Source organism: Condylura cristata, unplaced genomic scaffold (assembly GCF_000260355.1).
Source record: "Condylura cristata isolate star-nosed mole 26May11 unplaced genomic scaffold, ConCri1.0 scaffold00057, whole genome shotgun sequence".
In the NCBI taxonomy this organism is placed as follows: Eukaryota; Metazoa; Chordata; class Mammalia; order Eulipotyphla; family Talpidae; genus Condylura; species Condylura cristata.
In genome coordinates, this window is record NW_004567158.1 from 253,578 (window position 1) to 276,952 (window position 23,375).

The 23,375-nt window shown below is 65.5% G+C and overlaps 2 protein-coding genes across 8 annotated transcripts in view; both read left to right on the top strand.

Annotated features, from left to right (window-relative positions):
• Nucleotides 1–188: 188 nt before the first annotated feature.
• ABCD1 (ATP-binding cassette, sub-family D (ALD), member 1) lies at nucleotides 189–12,031 on the top strand. The gene is made up of 10 exons (XM_004695184.2): nucleotides 189–1,472; nucleotides 3,873–4,053; nucleotides 7,422–7,540; nucleotides 7,614–7,782; nucleotides 8,208–8,302; nucleotides 8,527–8,672; nucleotides 8,953–9,098; nucleotides 10,324–10,408; nucleotides 10,654–10,779; nucleotides 10,882–12,031. The coding sequence occupies exons 1-10, from the start codon at nucleotides 555–557 to the stop codon at nucleotides 11,087–11,089; spliced, it is 2,193 nt and encodes a 730-aa protein (XP_004695241.1). The 5' UTR covers nucleotides 189–554; the 3' UTR covers nucleotides 11,090–12,031.
• Nucleotides 12,032–18,415: 6,384 nt separating this feature from the next.
• PLXNB3 (plexin B3) overlaps nucleotides 18,416–23,375 on the top strand; it is a 13,905-nt gene continuing 8,945 nt past the window's right edge. For 6 of the 7 annotated variants that reach the window (XM_004695218.2, XM_012734493.1, XM_012734494.1 and 3 more), the window contains exons 1-6: nucleotides 18,416–18,490; nucleotides 19,743–19,832; nucleotides 20,341–21,847; nucleotides 22,190–22,369; nucleotides 22,692–22,820; nucleotides 22,897–22,999. In XM_004695218.2, the coding sequence (XP_004695275.1) occupies nucleotides 20,807–21,847; nucleotides 22,190–22,369; nucleotides 22,692–22,820; nucleotides 22,897–22,999 (1,453 nt within the window). In that variant the 5' untranslated portion in view covers nucleotides 18,416–18,490; nucleotides 19,743–19,832; nucleotides 20,341–20,806. Of the gene's footprint in view, nucleotides 18,491–19,742; nucleotides 19,833–20,336; nucleotides 21,848–22,189; nucleotides 22,370–22,691; nucleotides 22,821–22,896; nucleotides 23,000–23,375 lie in introns of all 7 variants that reach the window. The other variant, XM_012734490.1, reaches the window with a different exon arrangement.

Below are 23,375 nucleotides of genomic sequence, written 5' to 3' on the forward strand. Positions count from 1 at the left end.
CTAGCCCGCGTTCTGTGCGTCTCTGTCGTCCGCGAAGGGGCAGGGCCCGAGCGGCTGGCGAGAACGGGGTGGGGCCAGCCAGAGCCCGGCTCCTCCCCCGCCCCATCGCCGCCTCCTCCCCTCCCCCCGACTCGCCCCTGAGGAGGGGTGGGTGGGTGGGGACTCCGGGCCGGTGGCGGAGTCACTGTCGCCTGGGCCGGGCTGCGGAGCGGACGGACGCGCCTGGTGCCCCGGGAAGGGGCGCCACCGGGCAGGAGGAGGACAGAGGAAGAGACGGCTTCTCTGCCCCGGCCATCTCGAGGCTCTGACCCCAGGACCAGGGGACTGACAAGTGCCTCGCCTCGGCTGCCCGAAGAGGCGGCGACCCTGGAGGGCCCCGAGCTCAGCGCACCAGGGGCCCCAGCACCACCCCGGTGGCCACAGCGACAGCCCCAGGGACCACGACCAGTTTTCTAGTTGCCTAGACAACGAGCCTGGGGTCAGAGCAGCCTCCACCAGCCTCGCCAGCTGCCTCAGGCCCCCCCCGCCAGCCCAGTGCGTCCAGCCCAGGTGACATGCCGGTGCTCTCCACCCCCCGGGCCTCTCGCGTGACCACACTGAAGCGCACAGCAGTGGTCCTGGCCCTCACAGCCTATGGAGCCCACAAAATCTACCCCCTGGTACGACAGTGCCTGGCTCCAGCGAGGGGCCCTCGGGTGGCCGGGACCGCGGGGGTGTCCACACAGGAGGCCTCCGAGCCCTCTGCTGCTGCCACCACTGCCAAGGCGGGTGTGAACCGGGTGTTCTTGCAGCGACTCTTGTGGCTCCTGCGGCTGCTCTTCCCCAGGATCCTGTGCCGGGAGACGGGGCTGCTGGCGCTGCACTCAGCAGCACTGGTGAGCCGGACTTTCTTGTCGGTGTATGTGGCCCGCCTGGACGGCCGGCTGGCACGCTGCATTGTGCGCAAGGACCCAGGGGCCTTCAGCTGGCAGCTCCTGCAGTGGCTCCTCATCGCACTCCCTGCCACCTTCATCAACAGTGCCATCCGCTACTTGGAGGGCCAGCTGGCCCTGTCCTTCCGCAGCCGTCTAGTGGCCCACGCCTACGGCCTCTACTTCTCCCAGCAGACCTACTACCGAGTCAGCAACATGGACGGGCGCCTTCGCAACCCTGACCAGTCCCTGACCGAGGACATGGTGACCTTTGCCGCGTCCGTGGCCCACCTCTACTCCAACCTGACCAAGCCGCTCCTGGACGTGGCCGTGACTGCGTACACCTTGGTTCGGGCGGCCCGCTCCCGCGGGGCCGGCACAGCTTGGCCCTCGGCCATCGCTGGCCTCGTGGTGTTCCTCACAGCCAACGTGCTGCGAGCCTTCTCGCCCAAGTTTGGGGAGCTGGTGGCAGAGGAGGCGCGGAGGAAGGGGGAGCTGCGCTACATGCACTCTCGCGTGGTGGCCAACTCGGAGGAGATCGCCTTCTATGGGGGCCATGAGGTGGGGCAGGTTGTGGTACTGGGCCTTGATGAGGTGTGGGGCTGGGAGGCTGTGACCGGCAGGGAATCCCAGTGCCAGAGGGTGCGCAGGTCACGGGAGAGCGGGCCGGGGGTGGCCAGGGCCTGGGGTGGCTGGGACTTGGGCACACAAATGGAGAAGCAGGAAGGCTGGGCGGGGACAGTCCTGGGCCAGTGGCCTGCTTGCTCCAGGCCACTTTTGCTAACTCTCCTCCTCCACAAGGAGCTGGCCCCGCCTCAGAGCTGTGGACCCTAGCGGCTGGAGGCTACCAGCCCACCCTCTCGCCACAGCCAGCAGGGAGGGCTCCTGCCACCTGGGAGCAGGGCAGTGGGACATGGCCTGCTGCCCAGCCCCTGCAAGGCCCCCTCCGGGCCCTTTGAAGGTCGGCGTCCAGCCCAGCTGGTCGGCTGGGCAGGCGGGCATTATGGGCATGACTCAGCCCAAGCAGAGGTTAACGAGCAGTGCCCAGGGAGGCAGCGGCAGCAGCAACAGCAGCTGCAGCAGCTGCAGAGCTGGGGGGTCAAGGCCTCGCAGCCTGAGCCCTCAGGCTCACCTGACTGCCGGCTTAGCCGCAGCCCTGAAGCAGGCTTGGGCGGCCACCTGGGTGGACACACTTCCTGGCCACCCTGCGCCCGTGTGGCCGCCCTTCCGCCTGGGCCCCAGGCGTGCAGCTCCCGGTGGGCCTTGGCCAGCCTGTGCTGGGAAAAGGTCACTGCGGGCCAGTGCTCCCTTTATCTGCCTCAGCCCCTCCCCTTCCTTGTGCCTGGGGTTGAGGCTGCCTAGGGCCCTGCTCTGGGCGGTGACTTTGGTTTCGGTTCCGGAGTCCGGGTGGGGGAGGGGCGCAACAGCATCCATCTCCTGAAGCCTGTGTGTCTCCCTGGGTCAGGTGGCCCCAGGCCTGGGACCCTGTGTTGCTGGCTGCACTGGGCAGAGAAGTTGAAAGGCTTGTCCCTGAGCTCCAAGCGGGCACCCTGTCAGTAGCTGCAGCCCCCTCCTTGCCTCTCTGCACGCTGGGCCACAGGGCCTGGGCAAGCCTCTGTGGCCTTGGCTGAGGTGCTTGGCACGTTACCTGCAGCTACACTGTCTGCGCCGGCTGGCACTGCTTCCAGCTCCCAGCATGAGTTGGGACAGTGAGAGTGCTCTGAGCAGGTGTGTTAGCTGGGAGATAGGGCGTGGGCCGCACCGCAGGGAGGAGGCTGGTGGCTCTCCCTTGGGACCACTTTCAGGTACTCACCCGCACAGGGAGGAAGGCCCATGCGGGCGAGGTCAGAGGGCTACAAAGCACTGTGGCCCCGCCCTCGGCGGCGGGCCCAGCAAAGGCAGTCCCTGACTGCTGCCCCTGTGCACAGTGACCCCGGGTCAGATCAACTGGTTGGGGCAGAGTGACTGACCCGCAGGAGAGTAAGTAGGAATTTCTACAGGCTCATTCAGATGTGTGCGCGTGCCTGCATGCACGTATAGACGCACACACTTGCGCGTGCAAGTAAACCTTTCTTAATAAGTTGCAGCATCACTGAGCAGAATCTGCTTCTCCTTGTGGCCTGCCAGTCACTCCACGTTCCACCCCTTCGCTCCCTCCGTGCTATGTGAGCTCGGCAGGAGCTAGCAACCGACAGGCAGATGGGGACTTGAGCATGAAAGGGAACCTTCCAGGCCCGGCGACTGCTCAGTCAGCAGGCAGGCAGGACACACTCCCGTACCGAGCTGGGAACTCTGCCCCCATCTGCTGCCGCCGCTGCTGCTGCTGCTGTTGCTGCCGCCGCCACCGCCGCCACCACCTCTCCGCCAGGTCGTGCGCAGGCCCCCTCGCCACCTGTCCCCGTCCTGAGAGGGCAGACGTGGCCAGTGCAGGGAGGGGACAGGAGGGGAACCTGCTGCCAGAGCACAGGCAGAGTCGTCATGGCCTGAGGTGGGCTGTCCACTAGGGGCGCACCCGCTGGGTGCTGCCAGACAACGCTGCAGCCTTCTCGCAGCAGGCAGGGAGGCGGGCCTCAGTGGGTGGACACTCTGGAGCCAAATTCCACCAAGGCAAGAACTGGCCTTTTGGCTCCTGGCCGCTGCTCGCTGGCTCAGGGTGGGCCCGCGCTCTCGCCTCAGCTATTTAGCCTGCAGCCGCCGTCTGCTGCACCAGACACGGGCACGGTGACGGTCCCACCTGGAGGGCCTGGAACGAGGACAGGAGGAGGCCCAGAAGCGGAGGGGCAGGTCCCGCCTTCACTGTCACTGTCCCCCTGTTCGAGGCATCAGGGCCATTGCAGACTTTCCCCCAGACTGAGAGTGGCACTCTAAGCGAGGCTGGACCGCGGCGCCCTGCTCTCGCCTGTGTTTTGCTGAAGGGAAGGCCCGGGGTGGGGCGCGGGCCTCAGCCATGTCACCCGGCAGGTGGAGCTGGCCCTGCTGCGGCGCTGCTACCGCGACCTGGCTTCCCAGATGAACGTCATCCTGCTGCAGCGCCTGTGGTACGTGATGCTGGAGCAGTTCCTCATGAAGTATGTGTGGAGCGCTGCGGGCCTGCTCATGGTGGCCGTGCCCATCATCACGGCCGCTGGCTACTCAGACGCAGGTGAGAGCCAGCCCCTTGGGGGCGGGCGGGGGCGGCTCGGGACTGGCCCAGCCCCTGCTGCTGAGGACACAACCGGAGTCGCCCCTTCCTGCAGCGTCTCGCTGCCTTCCCGTCCGAGTGCATCACCCCACGCTCCCAGGTCCCCCTCTGCTGACCCCAGCACACCACTCCGCCTCCGCCGCGCCTCGGGCCTGTCCCCAGGGCAGGCCGGGTGGCCATCTGTCCCTATCCCTGCCGGACTGTGAGTTGGTGGACCCCGAGACTGGGCCTGGGCTTCGCCACCCCCTGAACAGCCCCAGGGCAGGGCAGCCCTAGGGAAAGTCCCTTTGCACTGCACTGTGGCTGTCGGGGTCGTGGGCCAGTTGACCCTGTGTGGACTGAGCCCTCCCCTCGCTGCACCTTGCACCGCCCAGTCACCTCCAGAGAGACAGCTCTGCCGTCCTCTCTCCAAGGCGCTCGCGGAGCATCTTGACTGCGGCGCCTGAGACCTGTCTTGCGTCGTCCGTACTCCTGAGGACTCGCCCTGGGTGGGGGAGCGGACCTGGCCGCCTCCCTGCCTGCCGGGCCGCTCTTCAGTCCACTGTCTGCTGGGAAACAGCCAGGCCCAGCCCGGACCTGGCGCCGGCCGCTCGCTGGCACTGTGCTTGCCTCTCCGTGGCCATTTTACCTGTGGGTTTCTGTTTGCCTGGCTTGAGACTGGTTGGCTCAAGTCTTTGACTACTCAGAAGTTTCCACCTTTCTGGAAATTTCAAATATTGCCCGACTCTCCGTTGCCTCTGTCCTGCGGCAACGTGTCGCGTCGTGGGGACTGCCCCTCTCGCTCTCCCTCCCTCCCCCGCCCGCCTGCTCCTCCTGCCCGCACCCATCCCCTGGGTTTGCTCGGCTGCCTCGAAGGACTCTGGCTTTCCTGGTGACTTTCTGTGAGTCCTATGTGATTCTTTCAAGGAGAGGTTAGAAGATCGAAGTTTCCTCGCGCAACTGGAAGGTGCAGACTTCGTGCGTGTCAGGTGCCCGCGCCGCGCCGCGCCTCTAGCTGGTGGCGCAGCCGTCGGCTTCCTCTGCCATCGTCGGCCTTGCCGCATGCTGGGTGGCAGCCCCAGTGCCCAGCCGAGCATGGTGCTTGGGCACACTTGCTCGCTTTGCGCCAAGCAGCCCCGTGGGCATGAGCCAGTCAGAGGCCATTTCCACGTTCACCTTGGGGCTTCCTGAGCTCCCGGTGGCGCCGCTTGTGCCCGCACTGTACGGCCTAGGACCCCCCTTTTGTCCAGGGCGCCCCGAGCCCCAGCTGGCCCCCAGAGCTTCCCTGTCTCGCCCCGCCAGGGGCGGGGCGGCGCACGTGTGCTGGCCCCTGTGGCTCCCGGGGCTCCCTGCACTCCCTGAAACAGCTCTGCCCTGGAAGGTGCTGGAGTTTCTGTGCTTCAGTAGTAGGGTCCTGTGCTGTCTCCAGCGGCCCGACTCTTTCAGACCCAGAGCGCCTGCTTCTCTCCTACCAGCAGTTCCTGCTCTCGTGAGCCCCGGCATGAGGGTCTAGTTGGAGGGGCATTTGCTCCCCAGCGAGGGCCTCCCCCCCGGCGGCCTTGATGTCGGTGCAGACACCGGGCCTCCGGCGCCTGGTCCACTTCCCCACTGGCACTGGGCACAGCCTGACCTGTCCAGGCCCCAAGAGCGCCCCTCCTCTGAGGGCCTAGGGCGTTTGGGGCCTCTGCCATACCTGGCCTTGCGCCTCCTGCCCCGGTCGGCGCCTCAGGGTCAGTTGCCAGGGGTAAGGTCCCCCCCGCCTTGGCCCGCTTCTACCTTGCCGGCCTGCTCCTTCCTACCACAAGCCCCGGCCCCTGCCCCGGAGCCTCAGCGCTCGCCGTCCACGGCTCTGCCTCGGCTAGCGGAGTGGCGCCCGCCTCCGGGAGCCAGGCCTTCATCCCTAGCGGCTTTGCCCTCTGTCCTGCTGCTCCACACCGAGCCACAGGGCAGAGGCTTCCGGAAGACCCCACACCTGCCTTCTGCCTGCTGGCGCTGCAGTGGCAGGGCCCAGGCTGCCACGCCTTGCTCTCAGGGCGGTCGGGCGGCCCCTCAGGCCCCTGGCTCGGCTGCCCGGCCTGCAAGGGAACCTGCAGCATCACCAGCTGTCGGCAGGACACCCGAGCACCCGTGTGCGCCGTTCTGCTCCTTCTGCCTGCTGGGGCGTGTCCCCAAGGCCATGTTGGGCCTTTAGACTGTCGGGTGAATGCCACCCCTGCCGTGTTCATTTCCCTGGATTCCTAGGCCAGGCCCTGGAGGTGCAGCCAGGTGCCCTGGAGGCCGTGTGCCCCAGCCTCTGCCACCCCGACACCCCACGGGGGGCGGGTGACATCTGCCTTCACAGAACCTTCCTTTCCACCAGGGCGGCCCAGCTAGAGGAGGGGTCGGCACTGTGCGGGGAGGTGAGCGGAAGCAGCGTGGTGGTGGGGTTTTGCCAGTGGGTATTTCTGTTTGAGAGGCTCGAGGGTGACAGTCCCGGGTCGGTGTCCAGGGCAGGCTGAGTGGCCAGGCTGCGCGGGTTGCTGGCAGGGAGAGTCAGGAGCCTGCTGGCTTCCGCCTGCTTCCGAGCCGCGGAGACGTCATTAGCACTCGGGCAACACAGTCTTTAAAGACGGCGTTTCACAGTCCGCGTCTTGCGTACGTCACCGCCTCAGAAGGAGTCCCCGTGCTGCCGCATCACCCCAGCCCTGGCGGCTCTTCTGCCTCCTGCAGGCGCCTCCCACACGGGCACAGCTTCTCACTCCTTGGGGTGCCCCAGGGCTCGTGCCCATCGGTGGCTGAGCAGTGTGCCCTGCCCAGAGCCACGAGTCTCCTCCCCAGGGCCGCTGTGCCCTCTTCTGCCCCCAGCAGCGTGGAGTTTCCAGTGTCCCCCCTTCTTCACGACACGTGCTATTGTCATCTCTCCTGAATTCCAACCCTCGGCCCTGCTGCGCCCTGCTGCGCCCTGCTGGCAGCCCCGAGGACCAGGGCCACAGCGTGTTCTGTCCAGTGCTCTGGCACTTCCTGACAGCTGCGACCTTTGCCTGTTGCTGAGTTCAGCCCTGTCGCTCTGCTGTGGACCACAGTTGAATTGTCCGCAGGAGAGCCTCGCTGGCGGGTGGCCTGTGTGAGCTCTTCCCGGGCCTGGCGTCCTGTCCATTCTCTCGACTGTGGCCTCGGACCCTGGCGCCTCCCACCCCCGCGGGTGCCAGGGCCCGCTGTCCGGTGCGCAGCGTGCCACCACCCACACCCCTCCGCCAGCTCTGTCGCCGCAGCACTCATGCGTGCGACCCTGCGGGCTCAGCAGACTGACCGCCCGCTGGCTGGCTCGGTGCTCACTTTCCACCCCTGCCCCTCCACTGCGCCGCCCGCAGACTCGGAGAGGAGGGGAGAGGAGCTGGTGAGCGAGCGCACAGAAGCCTTCACCATCGCCCGCAACCTCCTCACTGCCGCTGCGGACGCCATCGAGCGGGTCATGTCGTCCTACAAGGAGGTAGCTGTGCCCGCCCCCCGGCCCGCGCGCCGTCCACCCCACGGGCTGGGCCTGAGCAGCGCGCCTCCCGCAGGTGACGGAGCTGGCTGGCTACACGGCCCGGGTGCACGAGATGTTCCAGGTGTTCGAGGACGTCCGCCACTGCCGCTTCAAGAGGCCGGGGGAGCCGGAGGATGCGCAGGCGCGGGCCAGGGCCTTGGTGCGGCCAGGGGTCCGCGTGGAGGGACCTCTGCAGATCCGAGGTAAGGGCGCAGCTGCTGCGCCCCAGCCCCACCTCAGGCACCTCCCGTCCCTCCGGAGAGTCGGGTCTCAAGCGGTGCCACCACCCTCCCCATGCCCCCGCTCCCCTGTGCCAAGGCCTGAACTTCTCTTTGGAAAAGAGGGGGGTCACTTGCCACGCAAGACAGTGAAAGAAAGTTCAAAACCACAGTGGCGGCCCGCGCAGATGGCTGCAAGGCAGGGTGCCCCCCCCCCGGCATTGGGTGCCGAAGGCCAGAGCTTTAGCCTAAGCCCTCCCAGAGCACAGTGCCCTCCAGGCCCAGGGACCCCGGATCACTCAGCAGCATGGTGTTGGAGTGTGGGGGGGCGCCAGGAAGGGCACAGGGATGACCACACGGGACCCAACACAAGGCAGAGCGCCCCAGCCCCCCACCACGTCTCTCTGCAGGCCAGGTGGTGGATGTGGAGCAGGGGATTGTCTGTGAGAACATCCCCATCATCACGCCCGCCGGAGAGGTGGTGGTGGCCAGCCTCAACATCAAGGTGAGTGCGGAGTGTGAATGGGACAGAGGCAGGCGGGCCTCTCGCTAACGCTCAGCCCTTGGCATCGGCCAGGGCCCCGCAGCAGCTGGGCAGGGCTGCCGAGACCAGCCCTCCCCCGGGCCTCGGCCCCTCCCCTCGAGAAGGGGCGTGGCCCACGCACACCATGGACGCGGGGGTGCCAGGCGGATGCAGGGAGCAGACCCGCTGCGCCCCACGCCCTGCAGGTGGAGGAGGGCACGCACCTGCTCATCACCGGCCCCAACGGCTGCGGCAAGAGCTCCCTCTTCCGGATCCTGGGGGGGCTCTGGCCCACCTACGGTGGGGTGCTCTACAAGCCACCACCCCAGCGGATGTTTTACATCCCTCAGAGGTGAGCCCCAGCTAGCCACCGCGCGGCCCGACGCCAGGTAAAGCTCAGAGCCTGAGGGGTGCGCAGGCTCGGGTGCCCACGTGTGCCCACAGGTGGGGGCACGTGGGGTGCAGGGACACGGCACGTGGGGCACGGGACGCATGATGGCATGCATGCATGGGCGTGGGCTGGGGGCAGATGCGTGCGATGGGGTGAGCGTGGCCCAGAACCACAGGGAGCCTGTGGCAGAGCGTCAGGACGTGGGTCGGCCTTCCTCACTGGACACATGACCCGCCCGCAGGCCCTACATGTCCGTGGGCTCCCTGCGCGACCAGGTCATCTACCCGGACTCGGTGCAGGACATGCGGCGCAAGGGCTACTCCGAGCAGCACCTGGAGGCCATTCTGGACACGGTGCACCTGCTGCACATCCTGCAGCGGGAGGGAGGTAGGCGAGCGGCACCCTCGGCGCGCTCCTTGGCAGGCAGCCTGCACCTGCCTGGCCCAGGGGCTGTGGATGACCCCAGTCTCCCGGAACCCAAAGTGCTGGGTGCCTGGGCCAGTCGCGCCTGCAAGAGGCCTGGCCTCAGCACACGCCCTGTGCTGGGTCAGCGCACCGGGGGTGGGGCGCAGCAGGGACAGGCGGAGAGGGCACCACCCTGTGTGGGCTCCGCAGCAGGGGCGGTGAGGGTCCAACCCTTGGAGGATCCAGTGGGCCAGGCAGGGAGCCACGGCTTTCCCTAGTGAGGCAGGGGCTTTGGCAGACTTTGGAGGGTGGGAAGTGAGTTCCGCATTTCAGGAAGAGACAAGCCAAGGGCCGCAGGGCAGCCAGAGGCGGGGTGAGGACAGAGGCCATGCGGAGGGCGGGCACACCCAGGTTTCTGATGGGAACCTGAGTGAGAGGCCTCCCGGGCTGGACTGTGGCAGGCGGGGGCCTGTGCCCGGCCTTGTCGAGGTAGGTGGCAAATGCCCACAGGACCTGGAGGAGCGCGGGGGTCTGGCTCCGGTTTTAGCAGTGACATCTGGGAGACAGGGCTACCGTGCTAGGCAGCTGGCCCGGAGCTCAGACCTTGCACTTGAGAGCGTGGGCAGCCACGTAACCAGCAGAAGCACCCAGGCCTTTGGGGACGGAGGGTGCGGTGGGAGGCTGCCAGCAACAGGCCTGTTGCGCTGACTGAGACGCCACCCTGGGGCTGGGCAGAGCCATCTGGTGCCCAGTGGCAGTGCTGTCGGGTGGTGGCGTGGTGCCCACTGGGCTGCGGGCACATGCTGGCCGGGGCAGCCCCACACCGGGGAATGGGGCAGGCTGTCGCCCGCTTCTGGGGCCAGGACTCTGCGTTTCGGCGTGGGCAGGGCGGGTTCCTCGCGAGCAGGAGGCAGCCCGGCCCAGCTGCGGGCTCAGGGGTGCCTGCGTCTGGCCCGAGTCCGCACGTCGTCTCCCCTCGGCGCGTGTGCGCCGGGACCCGCTTTGTTTCTGGCCAGGCCCCTCTGACCTCGTCCGGGTGGATGAGCCCGGCACACACCCGGTCTCCAGAGGCCCACGTGTCTCGTTTTCATTAGCATTAAAGTGCTGCCCACAGGCGGGCATCCCGGCACCCTCACTGCCTGCCCAGCCCTCTGCTGCTGTCTCCCGGCCCTCGTTGAGTTAAACAGTGCGCTTACCCTCTGCCCAGGCTGGGAGGCTGTGTGCGACTGGAAAGATGTCTTGTCGGGGGGTGAGAAGCAGAGAATCGGAATGGCCCGCATGTTCTACCACAGGTGAGTGACGTGCCCAAGGTGCTGCCACCTGGGCCAGAAGCAGAGAGCGTGGGGCACAGTGGGAAGGCAGGCGGGCCACCTGGGTAAGGGGCACCACAGCACCAGGAGGCCTGGCCCCGTCCAACCCACCGGCGGAGCTGGGCGCCTAGGAGGCTAATCACCCAGATCAGGCAGGCTCAAAGCTGCGCCCGGGCCGGGCCTCCGCCTCAGGGCTCCTCAGCCTTGCCCCATGGCCCTCCCCTCAGGCCCAAGTACGCCCTCCTGGACGAGTGCACCAGTGCAGTCAGCATCGACGTGGAGGGCAAGATCTTCCAGGCTGCCAAGGATGCAGGCATCGCCCTGCTCTCCATCACCCACCGGCCCTCGCTGTGGTAGGCGCCCCGCTCCCCGCTGGGATGGAAGCGCGGAGACCCTGCTAGGGCTAGGGAGACCCTGCTCAGAGGCCTGCCTGTCTGCCCCCGCCCCCCGGCCAGGAAGTACCACACACACTTGCTGCAGTTCGACGGGGAGGGCGGCTGGAAGTTTGAGAAGCTGGACTCGGCAGCCCGCTTGAGCCTGACTGAGGAGAAGCAGCGTCTTGAGCAGCAGCTGGCCGGCATTCCCAAGATGCAGCAGCGCCTGCAGGAGCTTTGCCACATCCTGGGCCGAGGCCCTGCCGCCCTCCAGGACGCCACCACTTGACCGAGCCTTGCCTGCGCCCCGCCCCAGCCCTCAGATCACATGAAGGAAACCACCCCACCCTGCAGCCCTGCTCCAGGCCCACCCCGCATGCCCGTCGTGCCTTCTAGGCCTTCCTGCCCCAGGCCGAGCTGCCAGGACAACCCCATGGCAGCCGCGCACTGCCCGTGCTCAGCCTTGGGCTAGCACACGTGGGAGGCCCGCCCGAGGGCCAGCCCTTCTCACCCCGCCCCTGCCGCCCCCACCCCCACCCCCACCCCCGGCAGAGCTGTGACCTGGGCAGGGTAACTGAGTCCTTTATTTTCTTGGTGGTAGGTGGGAGAGGGGCTCAGGTGGCCCCAATCCTGACCCCACACCAGAGCCATTGAGCGGCGGGGGTCGAGCCCCCACACCGCCAGCCAGTCTGTGCCGAGCCTCGCATCTGTGGGGCTCCTCCTGTGACCAAGTCCCCGGTCCTGCCTCTTCAGACCCTCGGAGACCCCGCCCCTCCCTCCAGGGCCACACGGCAGGCATAGAAGCAGCCACTTGGCCAGGGTGCAGTCCCACCCTCTCCTGCAGGCATCCCGAGAGCCCTCGGAGAAAGCTGCGCTAGGCTTACCAGGAGCCAGGAAAGGAGGAGCCCTGCCGCAGGCTAATTGATGGCATTCCTGTGTGTGACGGTCGCCCTCGCCAGCCAGGGAGCCGTCCCCGCCCCGTCCTCCCGTGGGTGGCCCAGCCTGTCACCCTACCAGCCTACACTGCCAGCTGCCACCAGCGCCCGGCCGGCCGAAGGGAGATGGGTGCTGGCACTGCCAGCTCAGTGCCAAAGAGGGGTCAGCCAGGGAGGCGCCTCTGCCCAGCCAGCCCCTGCCCGGGAGGGAGACCCCGCTGCCGCCGTGTGCCTTTCTGGGCCCTCCGCCCTCGGCTGGGAGCCACCCTCAGTCCTCTCAGTAAAGATGTCGCAGAAACTGCAGCCTACTCCGGCCTCTTGGTCTTCGATGGGAAGGGCGGCAGGTGGGAGTGGGCAAGGAGCCGGCCTCGCTCCAAGACCTGGGGTAATCTCTACCCCTGCACACCCAGAGTGCGGATGGGAGCATCGCCCCCTGCCAGTGGGGAGGGGAGTTCAGCCACCCCATTTCGCAAAAGCACCCATGGTGCCTGAAGTGCTTGGGTGCGCGGGAGGGGCCTGTGCCCAGTCCTTGTGGCAGTGGCTGGACAGCAGGGAAGGACACTAAGCCACAGAGCGGGTGGGGGCAGCGAGGAGGGCAGGGGCTGCCTTGGCCCCGCCAGGTGCCAGGCCCGCAGGAAAGGGGCAGTGCACGGGCCAGAGGCGCACACAAGGGTCCCGGCAGCTCTGGGCCTCCTGAGCCAGACGCGGGATGTGGAGGCCAAGTGCAGGGGATGGGAGGCCCGGGCCGGCTCCGGCGCCCTGGAGAGCCTGGAAGAGTGTGGAGTCGCAGGGCACTACCCGGGCACCCTTAGCATGGTGGTGGGGGCGCTGGGAGCCACACAGGCCCGTGTGGGGTCTTCACACAGACCGTGTGTGGCAGCCCGGTCGGCAGGAGCTAAGCAGGGAAGCGAGCCAAGCGTCCACCCCCAGGACAACGCAGAAGCGGGAGCTGGTTGAGCTAGAAAAAAATGTGCTTCCTGCACGGGGGGGGGGGGGGGGGCGGGGGGCGCAAGATGGGTGCTGAGGAGGAGGCTGGACAGACCGTGGCGGCAGGGCGTGCGCCTCCAGGAAGCAAGCCGGGCAACCTGCAGAGATGGCCGAGAGCCTGGCCGGGATGAGAGAGATGGGAGGCTGCGGGTGGACTGCTGGCTCAGCGCACAGGCGAGGAATGGGCTGGGGGTGCCCAGAAAGGTGAGGACAAAGTCTCCAGGCTTGGAACGGGTAGGCATGGAGGGGTCCGGAGACTGGCAGTGGCGCCATTGAGCCTGGGCGCGGTGGGGTCAGGGGCACCCTGTGAAATCTGGACCACCTGTGGGCAGGACGGAACAACTCGGGGCAGGCCACGCGACAGCCAGGAGAGGAGGAGCGTGGGCTGCGGGGGTGGCACCAAGACCCCCATTTCCCTGAAGTTGGAGGTGAGGGTTCGTTCCCGACCCAGGCAAAGGTGGCAGGCTTGGCAGCCTGGGGTTGTCACCTCATGCCAAGGCCACAGTCATCCTCTTGTTGCTCTTTACGGTTCCCCAGCCGGGCCGGTTCTGTGGTCCGCCCGCCCTAACAGGCACAGGTGGCAAGTGGCAGCAAGTCCCACCCAGAATGCAGTTAGTGGGGAGGATTGCTCCCGGGCAAAGCAGAAGCTAGTGTTAGCAATGGCGAGGGCCTCGGTGACTGAAAGGGGTCACACGCCCTGCACGCATGTGCAGCTGCCTGATGAGGGAGTGCAGCGCACGGGACACAGCCAGTGAGTCGCCTCGCCACGGTACTGATGCCATCTTGCTGGAGTTGGGCACTCAAGAGCTCAAGTAGGTAAAACGAGAAAGATTTTCAGAGCATCGGACAAATTTGGTCAATCGACAGTCAAAACAAGAGACTTCTCGTGCATCTCAAGTCCACCTTGAACCGTGACTGAACTGAATTTCCGCAAATCCTAAAGCAATTGGTATCAGACAGCTCCTCTTCTCCAGCTGCAAGAGAACAAGATCGGAAGTAACTACCGCTGCTATTAAGTCTACTCATCGTATTTGAAGGCTTGACGTTAAGAGTACACTTTGAAATACTTCACGCGCCCCAGAAGAGTGAGGATGAAAATCAACACGGTTGGAGCTGGACAGCAGGAGGGTGTCTGTTGCCAAGCACTGCTTCTGCTAAGCTGTGCACCCCTCAAGCTCAGGAAGTCAGAAAACCACAGTCGAGTGAACAGAAAAAAAGTAGAAAGGAAATCACAAAGGTAATTAAGATTCATAAAATGGACAAGAAGAGCAATAAAAGCAAAAGCGGGCTCTTTGGAACAACTGAAATAGACAGGCCTCTGCGGAGCGCGACGCAGACAGCAGCCCGCCGAGAGGAATGGAGCGAGCTGCAGCGCCTGGTAAGATGCCACCCCCGCAGCACCATGAGGCCGCCGCTGGGGCCGACATGCGAGGGGGAACGGGTTCGCCCCCCGGGAATGAAAGGAGCACGCTCCAAGAACATTCTAGAAGGTGGAAAACAGGTGGGGAGCACTAGGCAATTTAGGAGCCCGGAGCAAAGTCTTCAAACACCGTAGGGCAGCAAGAACTGTGGGCAGGACTGTCTCAGCGGGAAGCCGTGTGCTGTGTCGCCGAGAGGGCCGGCCTTCAGGTCCGCTTCGTGCCACACCAGACTTCTCCCGCTGGGTTACAGAAGGGCTGTGGAAATGGACATGAAAGCCGCACGAGAGAGCCTTGCTCCCGCGAATGGCAGCACTTAACAAGTCTACCAGTAGCAGGCATTGGATGCCAAGGAGCCGGTGGGCACTCCCCAAGGCCGGGCACTCCCGGCGCGAGCACTGCTGTCTACCCTTGCTGTCCTCGGGGTGCCCCGCAGGGGTCTCTCGCAAAATGATTCTCGTCACGCACCAGGTGGCTCACTGCAACGCTGGCAGCAGTAGGCAGAAGCCAGAAGTGACGCAAATGTCCACAAACAGGAGGATCCATGAAGTATGCTGCAGCCACGTGACGGAGAGGCATTGGCAGCCAGAGTGATCAGACGCAGCGGCACGCAGCCGCTCGGGCATGTCGGAGACAAGACGCGCAGCGGGAGCGACAAAGTCCAGAAAACGCATCTCATGGCGTCCTTTGATGGAAAGTTTGAAGCATCACATAGGGGTGAGCCCTGTTGGGGCAAATATAAAGAGATGCGAGGAATGGACAGTGCTTGGCCCCCGGTGGCGCAGCGGTCTGATGCACAGCACTCGGACGCTGCCTCAGCCCCTACAGCGCTACTTCGACTGCCGGCCAGGGAGGGCCCACAGGGTGCGGCGGACCTCGCCTGTCACCCCGCTGCCCCCACGGCAGTGGGCTTCATCCATCCACCTGTTCTGCTCCCCGCTTCATCTCCGGTGAATCCTCTCACCGCGCTGCGCCTCTGGCCTGTGCCCCAGCTCTGGATGCACAAATAAATGACTAAATCTTTCAGAAAGGACAGCGCTTACGCCTGCCATGGGGGAGGAGAAAGAGCTGCTAGAGCTGCCTCGCAGGCAGGAGAGCACTGGCTACCTGCTGACGAGGGCACTGGAGTGAGTGTGTGTGGTGTGACCATCTCACCCCACACAACTGACGGTCAGTCTTTCACACTAAGAGCTTGCATTACATGGAAAGGCCATTGTCTGTCAAAAAAGGAAGACTACGGAGTGACTTAATCTGGGTTTTCCCTACCGAATTTCAGAATAATCACATAAAGTTAAAAGACTTTACACTCATAAGTTTGAAACTTAGACAAAATGGGGGCGTTCCTGCAAAAACATTGTCTATCAAACATTGGCTCAGGGCCTCCCGAATGGGGCCAGGGTGAGGTCTCAGTGCCATCACACCACACGCCAGCCACCGTGGCCTGACTTTGAGCCCCGACCAGGGAGTGACCCCAGGGCGCAGCAGACCACTGCTGTCTCCCCGCTGCTCCCCCAGCCTCCAGTGTCAGTGAATCTGCCTGTTGTGCTCCCCACTCTGTCTCTGGGGGATCCTCTCTCACACACGCACCCCTCTGACCTGCATCCCAGCTTTTGAATGCATAAACAAATAAATCTTAAAAAAAATTGACGCAGAGAAAAGTGCATCCCAGGACCTGCATGGGATCTCCAGGGAGCCAAAACGATTCTATAAAAGCAGAACAATATGGAATGAGTCACCCTTCCTGGTTTCAAAACTTAGTACAAGTTGCCGGCGTTCGACTGTGTGATGCTGACAGAAAGACCGGCAAGCGGCATGGTGAAGCCAAGCAGACCGCCCAGAGAGAACCCCGCTGGCACGAGCAGATGCTCCCGCAAGGGCGCCGGAAACCACGTGGTGGGGAAAGGGTGTTGGAAAGAAGCAAAAGAAGACGCGGGAAACCGGGTATCTGGACCCCGAGGGTCCCGGGCCGAAAGGAGGCTTTCCCATCTGCGCCTGCGCCCGCGCCCGCTCTGCCCGCCTGTGTCGCCATGGCTGCCTGGGCCCAGTGCTCACAGGCCTGTGTAACTGCGACGCCCACGCCGAGGCGGCATAAACGCTGGGGAGGAAGCTGGGCTGTGACCTGACTCAGCATTAAAGGCCTGTGAAAACCTAGCAAAGCCTCCAAAATTATCTTATCGTCTGCGGGAACCGACAGTGAAGCTACCCAGCCTGGGAAGGTTGCAAACCATGTGCTCACAACACATACAGAAGCTAAGTCCAAACAAAGACCTAACATAAGCATAACGATAAAACTCCAGGAAGAAAATATATGAGGAACTCTCCTGACATTGGCCTTAGCGACGACTTCTTGGAAATGATGTCAAAAGCAAGCAAAGCAAGAATAGACAAACTATTTCTTTAAAGATTTATTTGTGCACACAGAACTAGGGCACAGGCCAGAGGCGCAGGGGTGGCGAGAGGCTTCCCTAGAGACAGAGCGGGGAGCAGAACAGGCAGATGGACTGAAATCCACTGCTGAGGGGAGCAGCGGGCGGTCAGGAGAGGGCTGCCGCGTCCGGGGGGTCACTCCCTGGCTGGGGATCGAACTCACGCTGGAGTGACTGTAGCTTCTCAGTGCTGTACTCTAACCCACTGCACCCCCAGCAGGGCCCTCCATCAAACCTTGAAAGTGTTGTGCAGCCACAGACACAATCAACAGGGTGATCACGAATGGGAGAAAATAGCTGCAAGAAGAAAAGTCAAAAAAAAGAAAGAAAACTTGAAAATCGTAGGTTTGATAGAGAGTAGTCGTCACACTATGTCAACAATACAACTCAACGACAGAAAGTGAGATAACCTAATTCGGAAACAGACGGAGGGCTTGAGCAGACACTGCAAAGATGGCACGCGCAGGCCAGAAAGCAGCAGCGAGCACAGCAGGAAGCAGCCCTCACCGGAAGTAGCCCTCACAGCCACGGTAACGGTGACTAGTGAACAAAACCCAGAAAATATCAAGCGCTGGTGAGGGCGTGGAGGAATCGGGGCCTCGTACCCACTTTGGCGGGCCGTATGGCGTGACTGCCACAGACAACAGGCCAATGAGGTAAAAACAAAATGGCGCTCAGTCCACCAGTCCCCTCCTGGGTCTGGCTCCAGAAGAACCAGAAGCAGAGTTGTTCAGGTTGTTCACAGTGGCCAAGAGGCAGGAGCAGCCCATGTGTCCATTGGCCAGGAAATGGGTGCAGGAGGTGTGGCAGAGGGAGGGTCACTCAGCCTTTGCACGGGCGGGAGGTCCTGTCACGTGCCACACGTGGATAGAGGAATAAGCCGGTCACAGAGCAGTGATTCTGTCAAGCCACCAGGCAGCACTCAGCCAGGAGGACTGAGGCTCTTTATGGACGCCGGTGGGCCCAGAGGAGCGCTCTGTCCCCAAGTAGCTAGGTTACAGAGTACGTGTTGGTTAAAGCAAGGGGGACGGTCATCTGGGAACGCTGGACTCAGGGTGCAGGTGGCCTTCAGGGTGCTCAGCGGTGGTTCCCTGAAATTTTCAGTCCACATGTCCCTGCTTGAGCTAATCAACAGGTCAGCCTGGCATTGTCCGCCTCTTGGGGAGCTGAAGTGGTCCAAGTCACAAAAACAGAAAGTAAAGTGACCAGGCCCTTGGGAAAGGGGAGATGGGTTTCAGTTTTGCGAGATGAACAGTCTGGAGACGGTGCCATGTGTATTGAACACTGAACGGTCCGCCTGAAAACGAAGGCGCTAAACCTTCACTGTTTTCTTGCCTGAAAAAAAAAAAAAAGACTGACTCAAGAAGAAACGCAAAGAGTCCCATGATTACTTCAAAAATTGCAGCAGGAGTTTAAAATGTATGAAGGGACAGCTGAGACTACGAAAACGTGGAAGGTCTCAGTGGTTTTGCAGATGGTTCTCCCGGAAATGCCGCACCCCCGACTCGTGTGAAGCCCATCCACAGACTCGTATTTGAAGCAAACTTCACCTTGACAAACTGGAGTTTAGCCCAGAAAATGCGTCTGGGAAAGGCATTTGAAAAAGTCCACAGCCATAGGAACTGTGTGGACAGCAGGAGCGTCCACTGCGTCCACTCGCCAGGAGGGCATCGCCGGAAGGGCATCGCTGGCTCGCACCTGCTCCGACCAGGTGCCCAAAGCTGGTCCTTGGCCGTGCCAGCCGGAGCCAGCAGAGGGCAGTAGTGCCCGCCCTGAGCCGTCGGGCAAGGGGGCGGGCAGGGAGGGCGGGCGGCTGGATGGGTTGGGCTGGGCGATTGCATTGTGGGGAGGGAGGCCCAGGCTCTGCTGGGACACACGCCTGGCACCGTCAGCTGCTCCCCGGCCCCTGCCATCGGCCGCCCAGGTAGGCAGCAGCTGGGGGCAGGCATGGACATAAGGTGCAGGGGCGTGGGTGGGGGTGCTGCCTGGGGACACACGGGGTCCAGGAGAAACCTGAGCGCGAGGGCTGACTGGCCAGGTGGGGCAAAGGCCGTGGGGTCCCGCACCAGCCTGGCCGCAACATCTCTGGCTGTCTGGGGGCCTCGAAGGGGTCGCCCTGCAGCTGCGTCGGAGGAGCCCGCTTCTGCCCCCACTAGCTGTGGCAGACACAGGGTAGGAAAGCTGCCCACTTGGTGCCCCGCCCCCACAGCCACCCAACCGGCCCAGCCAGGTGTCAGCCCTGCCGCTGCCACCCAGCCTGGGGAAGGCAGGGCCTGGCCCAAGCGCGCAGCCCCTGCGCCTCGGGCCCCGAGCAGCCCCACCAGACGGTGCCCGTGAGGGCTGCAGCGGGGCAGTTACCTGCCAGCCGCCCCTTTGCATGGCTGTTGCCCAGGGCAGGTGGGGGGCACAGCCAGCCGGCAGGCCCAGCCTGAGGCTCAGGGCCGAGTCCTTGCAGGCTGCCCCTGCGCCCCTGTGGCCCAGCCCCAGCATCCTCTGCTGGCCCTGGCCCTGCCACCACGCTGTACCTGGTGTGACCTTGCCAGCCCCCAGGGTGGCCGGGGTGGGGACTGCCCGGCCACGTCCTCTCTGGCCAGTCTCGTTCTCAGCCAAGGGGTGGGGGCCTGCGGGTAGGGGAAGAAGTTCTCCGGGGCGCGCTGCCTCTGTCAGCACCTCCCCTGCCCCCACCCGGACAAAGGCAGGCATTGAGGCCAGCCTGGCACTGGCCAGGCACCAAGGCTACCAAGGCTGAAGCTGGCATGCAGGGGCTCAGGCCCCGACCCTCCCTAGGGGCACCGTGGCCTGCCCCCTGCCCTGCACAAGGACCCGGGCGGACATGGGAGTGGGCTATGCTGGCATAGGGCGGGGCTGGCTGTGTGAAACTCTCCTGCCGCTTCGCCCCCAGACCCGGGGTATCTCTTTGGGTGTGGGGAGTGACAGGGAGCCCCCTGGCCACACAGCCCTGGTGGGATAAGTGTGCCCAACAGTGGGTCCCGGCCTGGGCCTCTGGACAGAGGGGACATTGTTGGGGTGGAGGAAGGGCTGCCTTGGCCCGGCCACTACTGACAAAGCTGCCAGCTGTGGTGGAACCCTGCCGCCAGGCCTTGCCCCCCGCCCTGCCTCCCCCCCCCCGGCCTGTGTGAATGGGGCCGAGCCCCGACTGTCTCCCTCCCACTCAGGACAATGACCCCCGCAGCCATCTTGTCCCCATCACCACTGTCCCAGGGCGGCTGAACTGAGAAGACTCCTCTGCGCTGCTGTGCTTGGCGGTAAGCATGCGCATCCCTGGCACCCAGAGCTGGCCCTGCAAGGGCCGGGCAGGTGGAGCGGCACAGGAGCTGGGGCTCAGGGCTCCCCCTGCCCCCCCACCCGCAAGCCCCTGGCACTGCTGCCTGGCGATAGCACAGCCCGGAGGAAATGGCCCTGTCCAGCGGGGCCTGGCCTTCCCGCCTGTGTCCCCAAGATAAGGCCCCGGGCCCCAGCGGCGTCCGGCATGCGCCGCACGCGCCCAGCCAGCAGGCCCGAAGGTCTGGTTTCCTTCCCCTCGTCTATGGCTCTGCGCCTGGAAAGGGGGGACCCCAGAGCCAGGGTTCTGTCGTGTGTCTGCCCCTTCATGTAGGCCTGGCAGGGCCCTCAGCTGTGGCTGCAGCTGCGGGGCTCCCCGATGCAGGTGGGCTGGGGTGCAGGGAGACAGCCCGTGCCCGCTCTCCCCTCGGGAGCCTCTTTCTGGCCCCTCGCTTTGTAGCTCGCCCCTGACCGCGGCCCCTCCCCAGCCAGGCTCTGGGGGACAGGCCTCCCCCACAAGCCTGCAGCCCAGCCGGCTCCAGCGCTGCCCCTGGCCACCTCTGGACCCACCTCAGAAGCGCTGACTACGGATCTGTGGCTGCCTCAGTTACTCACTGGCTGTCCCGCGTGCAGCTCTTCCAGGGCTGCCCAGGGTGCGTCTTCTCCCCCGGTGCTAAACGGTGCTACGTCCCTGCCAACAGGCTTTCTTCACACGCCTCTGAGCGGCCCTGCCCGCCTGCCCGTTCCCTTCACTGAGCACTGCCCGCCCGCTTGCTGCTGTCCGCGGTGTCTTGTCGCATCGCTGCCCCGTCAGTGGTCCTCAGTGCGCTCGGCCCACGTCGGATAGGAGAGAAATTCTGCCCCCCTTCCTGCCCGCTCCTGTCTCCCTGGCGCCCTCCACCTCTCCTGCCCGCCCCCTTTCGAGGTTTCCCTCCAGTCCTCCTACGGCGGTCCCGCGATGGCCCCCTGGCCTCGCTTCGGCCCCTGCCTCCTGGTCCTGCTGCTGCTGGCGCGCCCACCCCCGCGCCCGGCCCGGGCACACCGCTTCTCAGCTCCCAACACCACCTTCAACCACCTGGCACTCGACCCGGCCAGCGCCACCCTCTACGTCGGGGCGTCAAACCGCCTGTTCCAGCTCGGCCCTGAGCTGCAGCTGCAGGCTGTGGCTGTCACGGGCCCCGTCCTCGACAGTCCTGACTGTGTGCCCTTCCGTGACCCAGCTGAGTGCCCGCAGGCCCAGCTCGTCGACAATGCCAACCAGCTGCTGCTGGTGAGCAGCCGGGCCCGGGAGCTGGTGGCCTGCGGGCAGGTGCGGCAGGGCGTGTGTGAGAAGCGGCGCCTTGGGGACGTGGCCGCGGTGCTGTACCAGGCCGAGGACCCTGGCGATGGGCAGTTCGTGGCTGCCAACACGCCGGGAGTGGCCACGGTAGGCCTGGTGGTGGCTGTGCCAGGGCGCGACCTCGACCTCCTGCTTGTGGCCAGAGGCCTGGCGGGCAAGCTGTCCGCTGGAGTGCCACCGCTGACGGTGCGCCAGCTGGCGGGGCCGCAGCCCTTCTCCAGCGAGGGTCTGGGCCGCCTGGTGGTGGGCGACTTCTCCGACTACAACAGCACCTACGTGGGCGCCTTTGCCGACGCCCGCTCAGCCTACTTCGTCTTCCGCCGCCGCGGGGCGCGTGCGCAGGCCGAATACCGCTCCTACGTGGCGCGCGTGTGTCTGGGGGACGCCAACCTCTACTCCTATGTGGAAGTGCCGCTCACCTGCCGGGGCCAGGGGCTCATCCAGGCTGCCTTCCTTGCCCCGGGCACCTTGCTGGGGGCGTTTGCCACCGGCCCGAGGGGTTCACAGGCGGCCCTGTGCGCCTTCCCCATGGCCGAGCTGGACGGCAGCATGGAGCGGGCCAGGCGCCTTTGCTACACAGCCGGCGGCCGGGGCCCCGGTGGCGAGGAGGAAGCGGCCGTGGAGTACGGCGTCACGTCGCGCTGCGTCACCCTGCCCCCGGTGAGTGGCCCCTGGCCCTTCCCTGGCTGCACCTCGTCTTGCCTGGCAGGCACGGAGCGGGCAGCTCCCCACTAGGCCCCCGTCTCCCACAAGCATGACCCTGACCTCGGCTTGAGGTGCCGGGAGGGCCACACGCCCTCTGTCACCGGGAGCTAGTGTCCCCTCCCCGTGGGGCAAGCTGCTCCTGCCCAGGCCGCCGACCGGATCACCCGGCCCCTGGTGCCCCCAGCCTCCCTGGCCCTGCCCACTAGCCTCGCTGGCTGCCCCGTCCTCTGGGACGGTCCCTCGGGCTCCGAGAAGGGGCCGTCACCTCTTTCGGCAATCGATTCCTTCCCTGCCCAGGATTCCCCCGACTCGTACCCCTGTGGCGACGAGCACACCCCCAGCCCCATCGCTGGCCGCTTGCCCCTGGAGGCCGCGCCTCTGCTGCAGCTCCCGCAGCCCATCAGCGCCGTCGCCGCCCTGAGCGCGGACGGGCACACCATAGCCTTCCTGGGGGACGCCCAGGGCCAGCTGCACAAGGTGAGGGCCTGTTGGTGGAGGGGCCTCGTGCTGGCCCGCTCCCAGATGGGCGCTGAGGAAGGGGTGGCCGGCGGCAGCTCTTCAGACCCAGCCTGGCCCCAGAAGTCCCCGAGGCGAACTCTTTCCTTTCTGTGACCCGCTCGTCCCCCCCCAGTTGCCCTCCTGCAGCAGCCGGGATCTGCCCGGCCCCACTTCCGCCCGCGCCCTGGGGAACAGCCAACCCCCCATCCAGCAGGAAGAGCTCTGCGGTGGCGGGGCGGCCCCCGGGGCCCCCGGCTGGGAAGCCAGCGCAGGGCCATCCCTGCCACGTCCTTGTCCCCAGGTCTTCCTCAACGGCTCCCAAGGCCAAGTGTACCACTCGCAGCAGGTAGGGCCTCCAGGCTCCCCGGTGGGCCCGGAGCTGCTGCTGGACAGCACGGGCAGCCATCTCTACGTCCTGAGCGCCCAGCAGGTGAGCGCTGCCCCGGGGCGGGGGCCCAAGGGCCAAGGGTCCACACCCACCGTCTGTGTCCCCGCTGCCCACCCAGGTGGACCGGGTGCCCGTGGCAGTCTGCCACCAGCTCCCTGACTGCACCAGCTGCCTGCAGGCCCGGGACCCGCTGTGCGGCTGGTGTGTCCTCCAGGGCAGGTGCGTGTGGGGCCTGCGCCAGGCCTGGGCCACGGGGGCGGGGAGGGGATGCTGGCGGGCTGAGACTGCCTGCGGCTCTGGAGGTGAAGACAGGGCCACTGCCAAGCCCTTCCAGCTGCCCGTCCCGAGCTGGAATCTGACCAGCGGCCCCTGCTGCTGCCTGCTCGTCCGCTGCACGCCGCACCTGCCTGCCAGGCCTCTGGCCGTGCGACAGGTGTCCCTGGCCACTCCCGCTTCCCTCCCGCCTGTGCTGCGCTGGAGGGCCCAGGGAGCCCGAAGTCCACCCTTCAGCCCCCAGCAGCCTCTCAGCCCTCCCACACAGCGCCCACCCGCACACTCCCCCTGCTAGCTGGGCCCCAGCTGGGCACCCCCGGCCAG